The sequence below is a fragment of the Cetorhinus maximus genome, chromosome 26 (assembly GCF_964194155.1).
Source record: "Cetorhinus maximus chromosome 26, sCetMax3.hap1.1, whole genome shotgun sequence".
In the NCBI taxonomy this organism is placed as follows: Eukaryota; Metazoa; Chordata; class Chondrichthyes; order Lamniformes; family Cetorhinidae; genus Cetorhinus; species Cetorhinus maximus.
Window position 1 is genome coordinate 19195086 of NC_135904.1, and position 21441 is coordinate 19216526.

General features: G+C 40.8%; 1 protein-coding gene across 5 annotated transcripts in view; it reads left to right on the top strand.

Moving 5' to 3' along the window:
- The window catches only part of secisbp2l (SECIS binding protein 2-like), a 63427-nt gene that overhangs the window by 25080 nt on the left and 16906 nt on the right, over positions 1–21441 (top strand). For all 5 annotated transcript variants that reach the window (XM_078530283.1, XM_078530278.1, XM_078530279.1 and 2 more), the window contains 7 exons: positions 993–1165; positions 3303–3624; positions 9391–9508; positions 12953–13173; positions 14219–14243; positions 17447–17562; positions 20791–20949. In XM_078530283.1, the coding sequence (XP_078386409.1) occupies positions 993–1165; positions 3303–3624; positions 9391–9508; positions 12953–13173; positions 14219–14243; positions 17447–17562; positions 20791–20949 (1134 nt within the window). The remainder of the gene's footprint in view (positions 1–992; positions 1166–3302; positions 3625–9390; positions 9509–12952; positions 13174–14218; positions 14244–17446; positions 17563–20790; positions 20950–21441) is intronic.

Genomic DNA, 21441 nt, shown 5'->3' on the forward strand with positions numbered 1-21441 from the left:
ACTGGAGTAGCTACAGACTTCAAATAGATTTTAAGTACTGTATAATTATGCAAGTTAATAAAATGTGAGTAAGTTTAAAATATCTCATTTTTTATATTTATTGTTACTCATGTTCAAAATTAAGCATTGAATTCAAAGATGTAAAAGATTATCAGTATTTTACATTTAAAAATAAAAGGCGACTGCCCTTTCAGCTAATGTCCCCAGTGAGCCTTTTCCGGTCTAAGTTAGGAGAGCAGCAGCAACTCTTGTTCTGCTGTGCTGAAGTGATACTGAAGTAGGATACCCATGTCTTCACAGAAATTGGACAGATCATGCTTTTATTTCCTTTTTCAGATGAGTTTCTGATCTCAATGGGGCGATTTGGGGGGGGAAATGCAAATGTGAGTTCTAGATCCAATCTGAGATGGACTTTAGTAACAGGGGAAGTGTTGCATGGAAAAGAGCTCTGGTTTATCACGACCTTGGAGGGTGATTCAGTTTCACAATCCTGGATTAGGCATGTGGTGATGAGTAAGCTTTGTATCATGGTGATGAATTTCTGTACTCCTGAGATACCCATCTGGTTATTTGAAAAATCAAAAATGGAATGATTATTGGAAGTTTATATTACCTGCAGTTTATTTTTACTCTTGCTGATCCTGGTTTACTTGCATGTTCACTTAATAGGAATAGAGACATTAATGAATAACTTTTGTCATTTGGTGTATAAATGTTTTCCTTCTTGCAAAACTGTACCCTAATGTTGCATTTTCCTTTAACAGTGTTAAGTGCATAATTTAATTAAACTAACTATAAATGAATATTCAATGCGCAAAACTTTTTTAAGCCATACTAATCATAGATCGTTGTTAACGTGCAGATGTGGTTGAATACCACCATTTTTGTACTTTCCACTGTTGTGAAGGCTGTTGAAAGTGTGTGTGTGTGAGAGATTTTTAGCTGCTGTTAATTTATTTTTCAGTAATGGGTTTCCTCCCCATTTTATTCAGGATACCCAACTTTCAGCAGAGGTAGAGCCATTTATACCCCAGAAGAAGGGTACTGACATACTTGTTCCTATGGCTCTTCCTAATGATGGAAATGGTAGTGGTGTTGAAGCTCCTCCTATACCTAGCTACTTGATAACCTGTTATCCCTTTGTACAAGAAAACCAAGCTAATAGGTGAGTATAGGTATAAGAATCAACATGTACCTATGCATAATTTTAGTTAAAGTTGTTATTTATATGCTTAAACTTTAAAGTCAGTTTCTCAGCATCACACCTGTTTTAGTTAATTGTGGAACATCATTTAGTGAACTTTGTTACAAACTTTGGATTAGTTGGAATGCATAGGTTTCAGTAAGAGACCATTATAGACTGTTATCTTGGACTGTGTTTTCATGAATCTGTGTATAAAATCACACTTGGATCATAATTTTTTCTGCACTGACTGTCCGAAAAAGTAAAACCGGACAACAAATGTCAGAAGATATCAATACCAGCCTTTTTTCCTGTTTGGGTGGGGGAGAAAGAAGGGAGGGGGAAAAACACCAATCTGATACTCCTGCACATCTTGCAGGTTGAGAGGATTTGGAATGCCCTACACCATAAAGCTGCAAGCATTTCAGAAGCAGGGTGTTCACAGGCTCCTAGTGGGATAGTTTGTTTGGAACATATTAATATCTTATAATAGGCTGATGCTTTCTAGTAGTCTTTAAAAGAACCAATTTTAGTTACTGTTTCTCAGTGCCATAATAGAATCAATGATTTCATACCGAATTCAAACAAAGATTAACAAGTCTTGCAGCACAGCAGACAAAGTATCCCTAGACCCCAAAATGAAATGTGAATGGCTGAGATTCAAATTGTCGACATCCTTTAGATCTGTGTCTGTAGGCATACTTTCTCTGCTGGAAAATAGGTCACCTGAACGGCATAAACCTGTGATGCAGCGTCATTTGGAGCATTGGCCAGATCAGTGGGGCTCAAATAATGAGTTGACTAGATACAATTAAAATACTTTTTAGTCAGAAGAATCATCTTTCAATGCTGCATAGGCTCCTGACAGACATAGTGCGGCCCAGTGTATTCATCGTACATTATTTTTAAACCTTGACTGTACTGGTGCTCTTGATTTTTGAATCTGGAACCATGACACTCTTTTGTTATATTTCTATGAAAACCGATTGATTTTTTTTTTACTTCAACCTGTTAACCACTTTTTGTTTCAAGAGACTTTTTGATGTATCAAAGGTTTCAGTGACCCCTTTGTGGAAAAGAAATCTTGATGAAAAAATATTCATTTCCAACATCCCTGCCAGAAAAACACATACAGTGGCAGCAGTGTGTACCATATACAAGATGCACTGCAGCAACTCACCAACCCTACTTCCAAACGTGCAACCTCTGCCACTTTTTAGAAGGACAAAAGCAGCAAATGCATGGGAACACCACCACCTGCAAACTCCCCTCCAACCATACACCACCCTGACTTGGAACTATGCCACCATTCCTTTACTGTTACGGGATCAAGACCCTGGAACTCCTTCCTCACAGCACTGTGGGTGTACCTGCACTAGTGGGGTTGCAGCCGTTCAAGAAGGCGACTCACCACCACCATCTCAAGGGCAGTTGGGGATGGGCAGTGAATGCTAGGCTTGCCAGTGGTGCCCACATCCCACAAAAGAATAAAAACAAGGTCTAGGAGGAGAGATGCCGAGCAGCAAAAGAGGTTGTTACACAGCACCAATTGCATAGAGACTTATGAGCATCAGCAGTCTGTTTCATGCTGCCTGTGCTAACATGTTCACAAAGTAATTATGGTTCACCACTGTTTAAAAACTCTTCAACTCTATGCATGAAGGGAAGAAAAGGACTGGTGGAAATGAGCAAAATCGGAGTCACTCAAATGTTCCTGCATTACCAACATAGGTCACAATGTATTCAATTCATGCAGCACGTGGGCCTGGCGGATGAAGTGCAGTAAGCCATTGATTGTTACCTTTCGTGGAGAGTGAAATGCAAACATGTAGATGAGGGTGTATGTTCTGTTTTTGGGTAGGGGGCAGGGAAAGAGCGTAAGGCAGAGGAAAGAAACCTTGTGAGAATTAATCTCTAGTCCTGTTGGGACCATGAATGATGCCTAGGCTTAACGGCCTCTAATGCTCAAACTGCTTGCCTTTCAACTCACTGCAACAATTCTAGGGGGTGCCGAGTAGCATTTGGTGGGGAAAAAAAAGTCTGTGTTTGTGTGTGTGTGGTTTCAAATCATTTAAGTCAGTTCTATACGCTCATGTTTTTCTTTGTATTTATATTACAGGCAGTTGCCTGTGTATAACGGTGATATTCGGTGGCAGCAAGCGAATCCAAACTCGTCAGGGCCATACCTTGCCTATCCCATATTGCCAACTCCACAGCCTCCTGTTTCTACAGATTATGCATATTACCAGCTCATGCCAGCACCATGCACACCAATGGTGGGCTTTTATTCTCCTTTTCCTGCACCGTACACTGCACCCTTCCAGCCACCCAATGTGGTGAATGCAGTGTCGGGTGAGTGTAGTGAAAGACCTGCTCCTGCTGGACAAGCTTGCCAAGCTGCAGCTCAGAGAAGCAAAAACAACAGAGGTCCAGTGCCGAAGGTAAGGATTTGCAGTTATATTTGCTCTTTATGCTTACCTGCTGAAGTTTAATGGCCCTCTTCCTCCTTGCTCGAATTAAAAATCAGTCTTTTGGTTTTATTCTAAAGCCTGTGGGAATGAAGCAAGTTTGTTTTGTATGCTTTGTAGGCCTTTGATAAGGTGCTGCACAAAAGATTAATACACAAGATAAGATCACATGAAGCTAAGGGTAATATATTAGCTTGGATAGAGGATTGGCTAACCAACAGAAAGCAGAGAGTAGGGATAAATGGGTCTTTTTCTGGATGGCAAGCTGTAACTAGTGGGGTGTCACAGGGTTCGGTCCTTGGGCCCCAACTATTTACAATCTATATTAATGACTTGGATTCAGGGATAGAAGGTACTATAGCTAAATTTGTAGATGACACCAAAATAGGTGGGAAAGTAAGTTGCAATGAAGAAATAAGAAATTTACAAATGGATATGGACAGTTTAGGTGAATGAGCCAAAATTTGGCAGATGGAGTTTAACATGGATAAGTGTGAGGTTATCCATTTTGGCCGGAAGAATAAAAAGGCGACTTATTATTTAAATGGAGAGAAACTTCAGAATGCTTCAGTGCAGAGGGATCTGGGTGTCCTTGTGCATGAATCACTGAAAGCTAGTATGCAGGTACAGCAAGTAATAAGGAAGGCAAATGGAATTTTGGCATTTATTGCTAAAGGAATAGGGTATAAAAATAGCGAAGTGTTGTTGCAACTGTACAAGGCATTGGTGAGACTACACCTGGAGTACTGTGCACAGTTTTGGTCTCCTTACTTGGGGAAGGGTGTAGTTGTGCTGGAGGAGGTTTACTAGATTGATTCCAGAGATGCAGGGCTTGTTTTATGAGGAGAGATTGAGCAGTTTAGGCCTATACTCGCCAGGGTTTAGAAGGATGAGAGGAGATCTAATTGAGGTATATAAGATGCTAAAGGGGATAGGCAAAGTAGACATGGAGCGGATGTTTCCCCTTGTGGGGTATTCTAGAACGAGAGGCCATAGTTTTAGGCTGAGGGGTGGTAGATTTAAATCAGAGATGAGGAGGAATTACTTTTCTCAAAGGGTCGTGAATCTGTGGAATTCACTACCTCAGTGGATGGCAGGATGCTGAATAAATTTGAGGAGATAGATAGATAGATAGATAGATAGATAGATTTTTAATTAGTAATGGGTTGAAAGGGAGAGGGTGGGAAATTGGAGTTGAGGCCGAAATGAGATCAGCCATGATCGTAATGAATGGCAGGGCAGGCTTGAGGGCTGACTTGCCTACTCCTGCTCCTAGTTCTTATGCTATGCATGATCTAGATTAGGTAAATTTTAGCTAAAGTACTTGATCTTATATACATTTTTTTTCCTTTTTACTTCTTCCTTTTTGGAAATGTTGATTTCTGTGGAAGTGTTGGGTACCAGCACCAGGCATTACACACTCTCAGATACCTTGCCCAACTGACCATTATTTGTGAATAAGCTAGACAAAGGTAGCCAGGCTATCAAATCCTGCTTGGAAGTCAGCAAATGTCCTCTGAATGTCTTCCAGCAAGGATCACTGGTAGCGATTGGGAGAAGGAGAACAGATTTTTAAAAATCTTTTTACCAACTGGAAGGTTGGTTCCAAATGTAATGTTTCTGATAAAATTAATTTTGTCAGATTATAGGTTGTGAAGACCTAATAAGTATTGGACTAGGATCTTGACTCAACCAGTGGGCTGTTGTAACTGTCTTATGTATCTGGTATTCCTTTTAAAGGGATGATCAGCAATGCAAACTATCTTCATTAAGGAAATATCTCAATCACTTCATTTTGCTGAAACATAGGATGGAATTGTCCCAGACTTGCACTAAATATGGTAGCCGACGTGAAAAAAGACGTTTTACCTGCCAGCCGCAATGGCGGATTTTCATACCATATCATCCCCTTCCCACCTCATAAGTTATGCAGTCACGGGAAATATGCCAGATCGCTGGCAGCCTGCCTCCCATTTACCCACCACGCGTCACCTCACCTCTTCCTCCCTCTGGGCGTCATATTTAAACTGCAACCGCTCACACACACTTCTCAATGCTTGCAGCCCAGGACTGCCGCAATTAAGATGTGGCCCCCAAAGCCAAGAAGAGTGCAGGCCCCCGATTCAGTGATGCATCCCTGGGATGCCTTTTGGATGGCGTGGAGGCCTGCTGCCATGTCTCCTACCCTCTTTCCCCGTCCCCCTCCCCCTATCGACACTGGTTCTCAGTCATCTGCAGGAATGACAATCGCCGTTTATAGACCCTAGGCCTAGTGAGGCGCCTACAAACAATGGCTCGCTGCGGATCTTTAGCTGTGCGTGCAGGAGGCCCTGTCACACCTTCATCGTGAGGGTGGTACTCCTCCCATTGGCGAGCCAGACGTCTCCGTCACTCTCCTCTCTTTCTTTTCTGCTCCCTGTAAGCATGAGGCATGCTGCTGGATCACCAGCTCCATGATTCTGATATTCTCCTCCTGCGAGATCAAGGAGAAAGACATGTGGATTAGCATGTGCGTCCCAAAGACCTACCTTGGTTAAGCCTGAAGGCCCCTTCACGCATGCTGGAGAGTGCTGGCCACCACTTGGATGGCCAGTGTGTAGTGTGCTTTATGGCTGTCTGAAAACCCCACCCACCTCCACCTCACTCCACTTGACCAATTGGCAGCAGCTTTGGCCACTGAACTGCATGCTGTGCTCTCAGCTCAGGCACAGGCATTCTCCTAACCTGTACTGCAAGGCTGCACTGTTAGCTTGAACCATGAGGTATACTGGTCCAAACTTTGATTAAAAACATTGCAAGGAGCTCTGAGTGTTTCTACCAGTGATTGGACCATAGCCACCTTTTGCAAGGGGATTCTACAACTTGCTCAGCCATCCAATTGTTCTGCAGCCCCTTAAAGCACACACGTTGATTTGTAGTCTGCGCTAGAGGGGTGAAAAATTCTGGAGAATTTGGTGGCACATTCATGCTTTTGCATTGCCTGAGGGGACAGAAAAGCTTCAGAGATCTAACTCCAAGCATGTCAAAGGAGCTGCTGCTGAACGGTCTCACCTGTGGAAGAATGCTCACTCTCTTTTTGACAAGCTCTTCTAAGTGCATGGTGACTTCCCCTGTCCTCATCCTCCCCACCCCACCCCACCTCTACCACCATATGTGTTTATGTACCTTCTTCAGTCTGTGCTGTTTTGCCCCAGCACTGCACTGAAAGCCTGTGCTCCTCACCCACTGCCCCCACCCGAATACCTCTTCCTTGATGCCCTACGGGCGACCCCCATGAGCACTGCGCAAGGTTGTGTGCACTCCTCTCTGAGATCCCCTTGAAGTTCAGCTCACCAGGTGCACTCTTTTTAAAGGCAGTAATAAATCACACCGTTCTGAAGTCATGCTGACATGAGAGGTAAATTTGACGTGAGGATGATTCTGGCGTGCGCCCACAATGATGAGATGCAAATGCATTAAAAGTAAGTTCCCGATGTTGGCAGGAAATGTGGCCTGCCATTGACGGGTGGAGTGGATGATCACAAACTGGTTTCATGATGGTGTAAAACTGATTATTGGTGGCCTTGCCATATTGCACACTCACGCTCACCATGCCGCCCACCATCAACAGGAGCGGACAATTTTGGCTATAGTCTTTTTCACATGACCCAGTTCAGTGTCTGTAAATATCTTTGTCGTCTGCTCATGCCATTTATTCATCTGTTATGGTTGAGTGTTTTTAGCTTTATGCAGGGAAAATTGGCAGCATTCCTTCTCTTGCATGTAGCTAGTTTCTCATGATGGTTGGTAGAGCATGATATTCGTGCCTTCTATAATGACGTGCATAGAATGAGGAGGATACGGACATAAAAGATTACCTGCAAATACTCTTTTTAATCATGTGTAACCATCAGTTGCTAGTCATCAGTCTTGCTAGTCATAGTCAAGTCTGAACCTATCCTCACCAGATGTAGGAACATGGGAACCTAGAAGCAGGAGTTGGCCATTCAGCCCCTTGAGCCTGCTCTGCCATTCAACTGGATTATGGATGATCTTCTACCTCAATATCATCTTACCAAACTATCCCCGTATTTCTTGATGTCATTGGTATCTAGAAATCTATTGACCTTTGCTTTGAACATACACAATGACTGAGCCTCTACAGCTCTCTGGGGTAGAGAATTCCAAAGATTCACCATACTCTGACTGAAGAAATTCCTCCTCATCTTGTTCCTAAATGGCCTATGTGAGAATATGTCCCCTGATTTTTAGACCACTTTCCCCACCCGGCATCCCCTCCAAAAAAACAGGGGAAACATCTATCCTGCTAAACCCTGCAAGAATTTTGAACACTTCATTGTGGTCACCTCTCATTCTTCTAAACTCTAGAGAATATAGGCCCAGTCTCCTCAATCCTTCCTCATAGGATAATCCTGCCATCCCAGGGATTAGTCTGGTGAGCCTTTGTTGTGTTCCCTCTTTTGCCAGTATATCCTTCTTTGGGTAGGGAGACCACATCCGCATACACTACTCCAGGTGTCGACTCAGCAAAGTTCTATACAGCTGCAGCAAGACTTCTTTGCTCTGGCATGCAAAGCCCCTTGCAATAAAAGCTAACATACCATTTGCCTTCCTAATTACTTACGCACCCGCATGCTTTCAGTGACTTATGAACAAGAGCACCCAGGTTCCTTTGGATATCAACACTTTCCAATCTCCCCCCATTTAAGAAATACTCTGCATTTCAGTTTTTCCTACCAAAGTGGATAACTTCACATTTTTTCACATTATATTTCATCTGTCATGTTCTTGGCCACTTACTTAGCCTAAGTCCTCTTGAAGCCTTTTTGCATCCTCCTCACCACTCGTATTCCCACCAGGTTTTGTGTCATCTGCAAACTTGGAAATATTACATTTGGTCCCCACATCCAATATCCAGTGATTATAGATTGTGAATAGCTGAGGCCCAAGCACTGATCCTCGCGGTACCTCATTAATAACAGCCTGCCAAGCTGAGAATGATCCGCTTATCCATACTCTGTTTTCTGTCCGTTAACCAATCCTCAATCTATACAGGTATATCACCCCCAATCCCACATGCTCTAATTTTGCTTACTAACCTCTTGTTTGGGACCCTAGCAAAACCCTTATGAAAATCCTAATAGATGGCGTCCACTGGTTCTCAAGTATCCCCATCCTGCTAGTAACATCGTCAGAAAACTCCAACTGTTTTGTCAAATATGATTTCCCTTTTATAAATCCATGTTGACTCTGTCCAATCTTACCATAACTTTTTAAAGTGTTCAGTTATCACATCCTCTATAATAAATTCTAGCATTTCCCCTACTACTGACAGCAGGCTAACAGGTCTGCAGTTTCTTGTTTTCTCTCTCCCTCCTTTCTTAAATAGTGGGGTTACATTTGCTACCTCCTTTCTCCAACCATTCTTGCTCAATCATGGCCTGGACTCCCAGCTTATTTTTCTCCCTGAGGAACCCCAAAGTCACTTGTAGCATCCTACTGCTGACCCAACTGAGAGTACCTAACCCTGAATGAATTTAGGATTGAATCTAGGGCCTAGGCCCCAAACTCTACGCCTCTGCCTCTATATTCCTTTCCTCCTTTAAGACAATCCTTTAAATCTACCTATAAGTAAGTTGTTGTAAACTTGCTGAGACATTGAACTAGCTAAACTTCTGTTTAGACTAATAACAATTTCGATATTTTTGAGCAATGGGTCAATTTCTTATATTTGTGCAGGTCTTGAGAACCAGCAAGCCTCTGGTAAGAAGTGTAGCTGTTCAAAAGGAAAGCAGTGCCTCAGGTCCTGAAAATAGATCAAAGATTGTATTGCTGGTGGATGCCAGTCAGCAAACCGGTAAGAAATCTTTCATTCAAAAGTTTAATTTGGGAAAAATCATGTATTTCCAAACTACCAGATTCTGATCAAATTTAACCAAACGAAGAAAATTCATTCAAATATGGAAATCCTGAATCCCAACAAATTAGCATATCCTAAAGATATTATTTGGAAGTAACAATTATGTCGTATTTCTTCATTCACTTTACCAGTGTTAAAACATCTTTTTCTCAGTAAAAGTGAGCATTTGGCACTGAAATTCAAAGCATCATTTCATTGTTAGTTGGTAATAAAAAAACAAAAAATTGCAAATGCTTAGTAGATCAGCCAGCATCTATTGGAGAGAGCAGAGTTAATGTTTTGGGTCGATGACCTTTAGCAAAACTGAAGAAAGAAAGAAACATAAGAGCTTTTACAAACATATGAAATAGGAGCAGAAGTAGGCCATTCAGCCCCTTGAGCCTGCTCTGCCATTCGATAAAATCATGGCTGATCTGTTTGTGTTTTGAATTCCACATTCCTGTCAACCCCCGGTAACCTTTAATTCCCTTGCCTAATAAGAATCTATCTATCTCCGCCTTAAAACTATTCAATGGCCCTGCCTCCACCACCTTCCGAGGCAGAGTTCCAAAGTCTCTCAACCCTCAGAGAAAAAAAGTTCTGCTCCAACTCTGTCCTAAAAGGGCAGCACATAATTTTAGAGCAGTGCCCCCTCGTTCTGGACTCGCCCACAAGAGGGGGCATCCTTTCCACATCCACCTTGTCAATACCATTAAGGATCTTATATACGTCAATCAAGTCACCCCTTGCTCTTCTACACTCCAGAGGAACCAAGCCCAGTCTGTCTAACCTTTCCTCATAAGTCAACCTGCTCATTCCAGGTATCAATCTAGTAAACCACCTCCAACACATTTACACCCTTCCTTAGATAAGGGGACCAAAACTGCACACAGTATTTGAGACGTGGTCTCACCAATATCCTGTATAACTGAAACGTAACATCCTTACTTTTATGTTCAATTCCTCTTGTAATTTTAAGCCAGTGGAAGGGGAGAGGGGGCAGGAAGAACAAAGGTCTGTAATAGGATGGGGGAGATTAAATAACAAAAGATTTCATGATGCAACAGCTAAAGAGAGTGGTAATGGATATAGTAATGAAACAAAGGTAGAGTCCAAATTTTTTTTTTCATTTTAAAGGATGTGGGCTTCACTGGCTAGGCCAGGATTTATTGCCCATCCCTAATTGCCCTTGAAGGTGGTGGTGAGCTGCCTTCTTGAAGCGCTGCAGTCTATGTGGTGTAGGTATACCCACAGTGCTGTTAGGGAGGAAGTTCCAGGAGTTTGACCCAGTGACAGTGAAGGAACGGCAGTATATTTCCAAATTGGGATGGTGAGTGGCTTGGAGGGGAACTTCCAGTTGGTGGTATTCCCAGGTATCTGTTGCCCTTCTCCTTCTAGATGGTAGTGGTCGTGGGTTTGGATGGTGCTGTCTAAGGAGCCTTGGTGTGTTTCTGCAGTGCATCTTGTAGATGGTACACATTGCTGCCACTGTGTGTTGGTGGTGGAGGGAATGAATGTTTGTGGACGGGGTGGCAATCAAGTGGGCTGCTTTGCCCTGGATGGTGTCAAGCTTCTTGAGCGTTGTTGGAGCTGCACTCAGTCAGGCGAGGGGAGAGTATTCCATGTGCTCCTGACGTGTGCCTTGTAGATTGTGGACAGGCTTGGGGGAATCAGGAGATGAGTTACTAGTCGCAAGATTTCTAGCCTCTGACCTGCTCTTGTAGCTGCAGTACTTATATGGCTAGTCCAGTTCAGTTTCTGGTCAGTGGTAACCCCCAGGGTGATAGCGAGGGATTCAATGCTGGTAATGCCCTTGAATGTCAAGGGGCAGTGGTTAGATTCTCTCTTGTTGGAGATGGTCATTGCCTGGCACTTGTGTGGTGCAAATGTAACTTGCTGCTTGTCAGCCCAAGCCTGGATGTTGTCCAGGTCTTGCTGCATTTGGACATGGACTGCTTCAGTATCTGAGGCGATGCGAGTGGTGCTGAACATTGTGCCAATCATCAACGAACATCCCCACTCCTGAACTTATGATGGAAGGAAGGTCATTGATGAAGCAGCTGAAGATGGTTGGGCCTAGGACACTACCCTGAGGAACTCCTGCAGTGATGTCCTGGAGCTGAGATGACTGATCTCCAACAACCACAACCATCTTCCTTTGTGCTAGGTATGACTCCAGCCAACGGAGAGTTTTCCCCCTGATTCCTATTGACTCCAGTTTTGCTAGGACTCCTTGATGCCGCACTAGGTCAAATGCGGCCTTGGTTTGAATTGCTACATAGCAACTATCTAAGTGCAACATGAAGGGAAAAAAGAAGAAACAAGATGAAGACCGACCCAGCACAACTGAAAAAGAAGAAGGGAGGCAGAGGTTATGATCTAAAGTTGTTGAACTTCATGTTGAGTCCAAAAGGCTGTGGAGTGCTGAGTTGAGATAAGCATAAGATGCTGTTCCTTGAGTTTCACTGAAGTACTGTAGCAGGCCATCGACAGAAATGTCAGCACAGGAGCAAGGCCATATAATGGTGAATGGGGATATTTAAATGAGGAATGATCTTTTGCATTTAAAAATATCAAACATATGGCAAATGTAGTTTTGATTTAAGTTATACTTTGAATACCAGCTTTTTGCACTTGATATTCCCAAATCCAGAACCTGCTGCACTTTTTCTGCTTTAAGCACACCCTGATAGTGGTGATTATACTATATATGAAAAATACTTGGTTTTCAGATGGAATGCCATAAAGTCATCCTGTCACCCTAATATCAAGTCATGAGATTTTTAAAAAGTTATTGAATAAACAAAGTACTGTTTGCAGTTTTACATATTATCAGCTTTCTAGTTACGGAAATCTGATGGACATGCGGAAGCATTTTGATGTTTTATTGTGGAAGACTCAGCAAAAGTATTTTAATTTTTTGAGCAGAACTGGTTTGTTGATACCATGTTATGACCAATCTTTCCCAAAGTATAGTTTTTGTTTTGGTAATGGAAAATCGTAACATGTATAGAAGAAATGGATGGTACTAAAATAAAAACAAAAACAGAATTACCTGGAAAAACTCAGCAGGTCTGGCAGAATCGGTGGAGAAGAAAAGAGTCGACGTTTCGAGTCCACATGACCCTTCAACAGAAGGGAACAGAACTTAACTTCTGTTAACAGAAGTTCTGTTGAAGGGTCATGTGGACTCGAAACGTCGACTCTTTTCTTCTCCACCGATGCTGCCCGACCTGCTGAGTTTTTCCAGGTAATTCTGTTCTTGTTTTGGATTTCCAGCATCCGCAGTAGTTTTTTGTTTTTATCTCTATGTTGGTACTAAAATAAGATGTGAAGCTTTTTGAAAGCTTTGTTGTAATCTATATATTTTGTTGTAAATGTGATTGTCTTTGTCATTGAAAGACTTTCCTGGGGATGTAGCCAATAAATCACACTCTGAGAGGGCCAGTCCCTTGCTATGGAAATCAAAAGTCAGGAGAAGAAGAGCATCTCACCCTGCTGCTGAATCATCAAGTGAACAAGGAGCTAGTGAAGCTGACATTGACAGTGATAGTGGCTACTGCAGTCCCAAGCACAGTCACAGTCTGACCACATCGGCTACTACAAGGAGTACAGAATGCAAAGTATGTAAATCTACATAGTTTATGTAATCAAAATAAACTGTGATATTGAAATGTAGCAGAAAGAGTGCTGACAACAGATTGAATCATAGTGTTCATGGTTTAAGATATCTGAGATTTAAATAACTATTCCTTGTTAAAATGTAGCTTGAAGCTCTTTATTTGGTAACATCATAATCCAGAATGATTTCATATTGGATTTACAATAAAATATTTAATTTAAAAGGAAGAGTAGGTAGTTTTATTGGGAAAAGTTTTGAGTGGAATTGTCTTATCTAATAAATGGCCATTGAAATTTAACCTGAAGAGCTGTCAAAAATTTCTTAAAGAAAACAGGCCAAGATTGAGTAAACTCATTCTTAGTTTTGTAATCGGGCTCAAAATTGTTTGAGTTGGTTAACACACCCTCTAGGTCAAAAGGTTGTGCCTTTGCATTAAATAAGAGAAAACACATTGTTAGATATGCAGTCCTTCAAATGATATTAAGCTGAGTTCTGCTTGCTTGCCTGGATAGCTCTGATGACATGATCAGGTTGGTATCAAGGTTGGATGTACCAGAGAGCTCACTTCCATCTGAACCAATCATGGGGAAGACTTCAGCTGTGCATTATACATTGTGTATTATGAAGTCAAATATCAGTTTTCAAAGAACTAGTTTGCAAATTTGCATGTTGCACACTATTGCGTGTATCATAAAAATCATAAAACTGAAACCCGCCTCAAAACTATTTGGTACATTTAACAAAGCTTACATTTCAAACTGTAAAAAAAAAAGTACATTGTAAAATAAGTTAATGGTGCAAACAGCACTTTCATCTAGCCATTCAAAACTAGACTTGTGTTTTATAGCGTTCAGAAGAAATTTCTTACATGTGAATAATTTGAGTAGAACTGACAAAGTCCAGATAGTTTGTGTTCTGTTCTGGAATAAATATTTTGTGGTAATTGTCAATGCATATTCATTTTGAAATTATGGTTTAGGTTTTAATGGAATATGGTGAATACTCATATACAGAATTGGATTAAATTATTGTTTGTTTCATTTCAGGTAGATGATTTAACGGGGATCACAGGTAATTAAAATTAAACTAGATATTTGTGCAGTAACATTTTCACAGCAGTGGTGAGAATTTGGAAGTCACTGCCTCATGGGAGTGATTGAAGTATAAAACATTGATGATTTAAAGGGGGAGGCTTGATGCATAGATTCAAGAGAAGAGAATACTGTATTAGGGGGCTGGGTGGGAAGTGGTAATTAGAGGGGAGTATACTCTTGTGCTGTATAAACTTTGGCATCGTCCTCTTGGACCAAATGTCCTGTTTCTGTTCTACATATTCAAAGTAATTCAAGTAATATAAGGGAGATTAGAATAGAATTGTAGAATGGTTACAACACAGAAGGTGGTTATTCGGCCTATTGAACTTGTGCCAGCTCTCTGCAAGAGCAATTTAGCTAGCCCCACACGCCCACCCTGTCCCTTTCTCCTTGGTGGAGAAAAAATTAATATAAATAAAATTACTGATTTCTTGAGCCTTAATGTATTATCTCCTACTGTTAGATGAAAATGATTTTATCAATCACCCAAATAAGCAGGTCATTCTTCAAAATAAAGGACCCGTCCCTTTTTAAGCCTTGATTGACACCTTATCTTCAAACGCTGCTTGTGCTATGCATATCCTTATTCTCCACTTCCTGCTTTATTTCTTTGTCTCCCATTGGCAGCAATCCACTTGACTTTTAAAAAAAAACTATTCTGCATTGTTTTGTTGTCCACAGTTAAGATGTTTTAAAGTTTAAGCTTTTTTCTTCAGAGGTTTTTGTTTGAACATGTTCTGCATATCTTGGTGTTTGTTCTCTGTTTTCAGTATATATTTTAGTTTTTTTATCTGATTGCAATACTTTGGTTTGGGACACAATTGAGTCAGGTCTGTCAACAGCAATCCAAATCATGCTGGTTGCCTTTGATTGTGCTGGTTCATTGTCTGCTGCTGGTGATAGGTCCACATCACACAACTTCTGTAACAGGTGCCATGTTCAAGTATTTGAGTGCTTCGTGGAAAAGTGGGAATGATGAACGTGATCCTGCAACAAAGGATGACCTTGTTCAATATTCCATGTTATTAGAAGGGCTTTTTAGTTAGAAGCACAAACATTTCTCGAGGAGGAGGGAATTAAGTGAAGATACTGTAGCTGTACAGCAACAACTTATAGTGCCTTTAACATAAAATGTCCCAAGGTACTTCACAAGACAATTATGAAACAAAATATGACACCAAACCACATAAGGAGATATTGGGTCAGATGACCAAAAGCTTGGTCGAATAGATAGGTTTTGAAGAATGTTTTAAAGGAGGAAAGCAAGGTAGAATGCAGAGAGGTGTAGGGAGGGTATTCCAAAGCTCAGGTTCTAGACAACTAAAGGCATCACCAATGGTGGAACAATTAAAATTCAGGATGCTCCAAGGAGCTAGAATTAGAGATATCTCAGAAGATTCTGGAACTGGAGGCAATTACACAAATAAGGAGCAACAAGACCATAGAGAGATTTGAAAACAGGAATGAGAATTTTAAAATCTGCTTGACCAGGAGCCAGTGTAGGTCAGTGGGCACAGGAGGATAATAGATGAATGAGACTTGGTGCAGGACACAGGCAGCAGAATTCTTAATGACCTCAAGTTTGCAGAGTGTAGAATCTGTGAGGCCAGCCAGGAGCGCATTGAAATAGTCAAGTCTAGATGTAACAAAAACACATAAGGGTTTCAGCAGCAGATGAGCTGAGATGGGTCAAGTCGGGCAATGTTAGAGGTGAAAATAAGCACTCCGTAAACAAATTATTGCAAAGGTGCTGTTCAGCCTTCAGCAAAGACCCTTTTTAATGAATATGGGCTGCTGTTAATTCCTAGAGTTTTCACCTTCACTCATGTACTTCGAACTCCATTCCATATGTTGATTACCATCAGTAAAAAGATCTTATTGATATCAGTCCTAAATTAGACTTTATTTCGTTTGAATCTTGTGTCTCTTATCGTATTCCTGCAATTTTATTTTCCAATTCACCATATCAACATTATTTGCTATCTTCCAAGTCTCTTATAAGATTATCTTTCACCTCCTTTGAAGCTGAAAAGCCCATATTTGAGAAGAAAAGGAAGAATTTGCATTTGTAAGCATGTTTCATGACCTAAGTACATTCCAAGGCTTTTTACAGCCAATGAGGTATTTTTTTGAAGGTCTCGCAAACGTCAATAAAATCACTAAACAGAATATTTTGGTGGTTTTGATTAAAAGATAAATGTTTGCTAGGACAACAGGAGAACATGCCTACTAATGGTATAATCCACCTGAGGGTTTAGGCTGTCCTCAGTTTAATGTTTAGGCAGATCGACAACCCCTCCAGTACAATACTTGGAGTATGGCAATGTATGGCCTAGATTGTGCTCTCCTCTGGACTAGGATTTATACCTGCAACTTTCTGACCCCAAAGCTAGAATGCTACAATTGAGCCATGGCTAGCATTTCTTAGTTTTCTGATGTTAAGGATTAGTGCTGACTGTTTAAACCACATTGTCTCCCTTATCTGCGTGACTGGGACTGGGAAAATTATGAAAGGTGTGGTCTGAACAGAGCATGCTTTCCTGTGATTTTTAAAGCATTATGGCAAGGCCTCATTAATTGCTCATCCCTAGCTGCCCTGAGAAGTTAATCGTGGTTTGCCACCTTGAACTAGTTGATTTTATAATTGAATGGCTCTTTGCTTTATTGATTACAGTACTGCTTTGGTCACACTTATTGAATGTTGAACTTTGTGCTTCATTCATGAAGTAGACACAACATTTGAAATTTTCTTTCCCTTCCTATGCTTAATACTTTTTACATTTATTTGTATTAAATTATATTTGTAAAGAAAGAAATGTTTGGAGAGATGTTGCAATATAATCTGATTAGATTTAATTTTTTTGGTTTATGGCAATTACATCTATCATTGTCCTAGAATTTATTTGTATTTTATTTTTTAATGTAAAATTAAGTTGGAATATTTAAATTTTATGACCTTAAAATGGATTTTATTTTGTGATTGCATATATCTGAGTGTAAATTAATAATTCATTTAATCACAATCATGCAGGAGATGACCTAACTGCTGATATTTATGAAAGTTTACATCATGTGATTCTACACATTTAGTATGTTTTAATACACACATTTTATTAGTTCATCCTTTAACTGAAGTTTTCAGTTATAGTTATTAATGTGGTTGAATGGTTTTCTTGCCAGGAGGCCCCAGCTGGGCAAATGTAGCTTCCCAAGTACCACAGAGATTCGGGATGGACAGGATCCAGACATTTTCTTGTGGTCGAAATGGCAGACCAGCAAATCTACGAAACTCGCAGGTATGTGTGTGTAAACCTGCTACAATAGTTAAAGAATTTGGACTATCCAAGGTTAAAATGTTTTAACATCTAGAAAATTGCTTGCCTTCCAGTTGGTATGCTAAATCCACTTCGTACTAATTGGTGCTGTTGCACTACATCACAAGGAAATTGCTTCAAGTGACTCAAAGCAAGAATTTTTGCTGTTAATGTAAATTCAAATTTGCATTCATTTAACTTTCAACGTTTTTCTGATTTAAGGGGTGAGAGACAAACCATATAGTCTGGACCAGGAAGTATGAGCCAGTGGAAGTTATTAACATTGTGAAGATGATTGCGCACTTTGTTCATTGCACTGAGCAGTTGAAATCAGCCAGTTTAAAAAAGAATAAAGTGGAATTAGAAGGGAAGTTAGATGGAATTCTCTCCCAATAGATTTGTAGAGAAAACAAGTCTGAGGAGGTTCTGATCTCTCTGTTTGGAACAACTGGTACTCTGCCCATTTCTGGTGACTGATAAACTGGAGACATTTAAGCTCTGGAAGCAGAACAGACTCATAAGGTTGATGCTGCTGTCTAGGTCCAAATATGGGTAAAGACCAGAGAGGAAGTAGGACAGGTAGATAAGGTGGTTAAGAAGGCATATTGGATACTTGCCTTTATTAATCGAGGCATTGAATACAAGAGCCAAAGGTTATGATGGAGCTGTATAAAATGCTAGTTAGGCCACATCTGGAGTACTGTGTGCAGTTCTGGTTGCCACACTATAGGAAGGATGTGATTGCACTAGAGAAGGTGCAGAGGAGATTCACCAGGATGTTGCCCAGTCTGGAGTGTTTCAGATATGAAGAGAGACTAGATAGGCTGGGGTTGTTTTCTTTAGAGTAAAGAAGGTTGAGGGGGGACCTATTGATATGTATGAAATTATGATAGGCATAGATAGGAAGAAATTTTTCCGCTTAGTGGAGGGGTCAATAACCAAGGAGCATATATTTAAGATAAGGGGCAGGAGGTTTAGAGGGGATCTGAGGAATTTTTTTTTCACCCAGAGGATGGGGGATATCTGGAACTCTGCCTGAAAGGCTGGTAGAGTCAGGAACCCTCAACATTTAAGAAGTAGTTAGATGAGCACTTGAAATGCCATAGCGTACAAGGCTATGGGACAAGTGCTGGAAAATGGGATTAGAGTAGATAGGGGTTTGATGACTAGTACGGACACGATGGGCTGAAGGCCCATTTTCCGTGCTGTAAAACTCTGACAGGTTTTTTTTAAACAGAAATAAATGCCAATGTTCAAAATCTGAACTATATAAACAGAAACTGCAAAAGGTACACAGCAGGTTCATTAGCAATATGCAGCTAAACTGCTAGCCCAGGCTTACTGATCCGGTCAAACACAACAGCTCAACACCTGAGAGTTTATTTCAAGTATTTTCTGTGGCCTTTAGTCTTTGTAAGGTACATTATTGTTTGAGAAGGATGGGAGGAAATGTGCAACGCTCTTATGTGTCGTTGCCAGTGTTGCTCAGTTTTTGGCTTTCTAAAGCATACAGAGACTAGGTGCAATTTCCTTTGACATCCCCTGCTTGTGTGAGTTTTGTCTGTCTGTGTCTGTGTGCCTCTCTCTCTCTCTCCGTCTGTCTGTCTCCCCCTCTCTCCCCCACCCCTCCCCCCCCCCTCTCTTCCCCCACCCCCCCGCCTTGTATGCTATGTCCTGTTACCATGTCAGACTGCTTTAGTGTCCCTTGATGGTCCATTTTTTTTCAGCAGCACCACAGTCAGTGACATACCCTGTAATCGTCGCCTAGTTTGCTGACCTCACCTTCGATAATTTCCTCAAATGTTTTTCCAAATTTCTATTTGGAACACACTGCAGTGAGTGTGACAGTGAATTGGAAGCAGCACAGCTGATGACTAATGTAACAACAAAAACTGCTGGAAATACTAAACAGGTCAAGCAGCATCTGTGGAGAGAAATACAGTTAACATTTATGCTCATGCTGACCTTTCATGAGAACTTCAATTCTGATGCAAGATCATTTTGACCTGACACATTAACTTGGTTCCTCTCCACAGATGCTGCCTGACCTGCTAAGTATTTCCAGCATCTTCTGTTTTATTGCAGTTTTCAAGCATCCACAGTATTTTCCTTTTGATGACAAATGCTGCTGCACCACCTCAATCAGTGACTGTACTAAATCATGGTAGTTTTATGTGAAACTGACCAAATCAAGGTGTCCGCACTGCTCCCTTTTGACCTCCATGTTGAGCAATGTCAGTGAAAGAATTTTAAATCACCACATAGAAATTTGAAGCAATAAACTGGAGAAAATGAAAGATGAAGCTAGCAGAAATAGTTATCAATTACATTATGCTGCATGGTTGTGTTTCATAAATTCTAACGTAGAGTTAACTATCCAACGAACACTTTTCGGACGCTGATTAAAGGCCATTAACTAAACAAATTATGATCATGGCTATTTATTTAGACTAACGTGAGTAATGTTTCTGCAGCTTTATGTACAGTAATTCATTGACATCTCAAAACAATGCACTGGCTATTTTCTTTAAATAAAGTATTGAAATAATGCTCCTTTTGCCTGTGTTTCCTTGCCGGTGCAGGTTTGTGATGATTATTTCAATCACAATTTGACTATTTCCGGGAGCTTTGACGAGTTTTAGTTTTAATTTATTATGAGATTAAATACAGGAACATCTTCATGGACTTTATGTATAGTAAATAGTTTGGTTGACTGCATGATTACTATCATTCTAACATTTCAGAAGAGCTAGACATAGTTACACAAATATATCTCAAGAGTTTAAATGAGTAGCTCTCCTTTTTCTTTCCTATCTTTGAGAAAGCAGGTCACTGCCATGTCACCAGGGTCAATTCTTCCCTGCTGCAGCCACTTAGTTTGAAAGCAGGCGTCCATTAAAGAAAGTCAGTGTCATCATAGAATTTTCATGGGGGCTGGAGCTGTGAAAACTAAATTCATTTTTGGTGATGGTAACCGCAGAGGTGTGCAATTAGCCCTGGAAATTTTGGTGTGGCACAAGTAATGGTACATATAACGCCAGTTTCCTGGGAAATTTGCAGGTAATGGTACAAATTACGCCTTCCTGAAAAGTTTGCACTTGGATATTGGCACGTGCTATAAATGCAACATTACTATGGTGTAGGTTACCATGAAAACCTGGGCGTTTACAGAGTGATTCGTTTTTATTTTACGACATTCTTGATGTGCAGGATAACTCCAGAGGGAAGGTGCAGAGTTTGTCTTCACCAAGAATGCCAAGCCAGCAAAAGAGTCGTGATTGGACTGCTGGACAGTCGCCTGAAACACAACAATTTGTCAGTGGACGGATGACTGGAGATGATCAAAAGTCTGACTCTTTATGTTTTGAGGTATTGAAGGTTTCATATAGCCACACCTAAAACAAAATGTTTAATGATCATATCAATTGCATCTCATCTTAGCTGGTTCTCTGATGCCTCAGTTGAGTGAGATGCAGCATGTGATGTGGCTCTGTGTCATGCAAATCAGAAAGGCCTTGAGTTTAATCTCTAACTCATGCCAAGTTGGCTGATTATAAACCAAGGAGATGTTGAATGCAGAGAGCATCAATACTTTTAAATTGGTGTAAAGAAATGAATGAACTTCTGCTTCCTATTACCTTTGATACAGCCTACTTTCATGCAAGTTGAAATCAATGAAATGTTATGACTCGATCAAATTAAATTCCCATCTTCAAAACCTTGTGCCAGTTCTGTTTTGCACAAATGATATGATATCATTTGATTTGCTCTGAAGGTTTTATATTGAGGGTGGGAAACCCCCGGCCCGGGGGCTGGATCTGGCCCATTGCACTTTTTCATCCGGCCCGTGAAGAGGCTTCA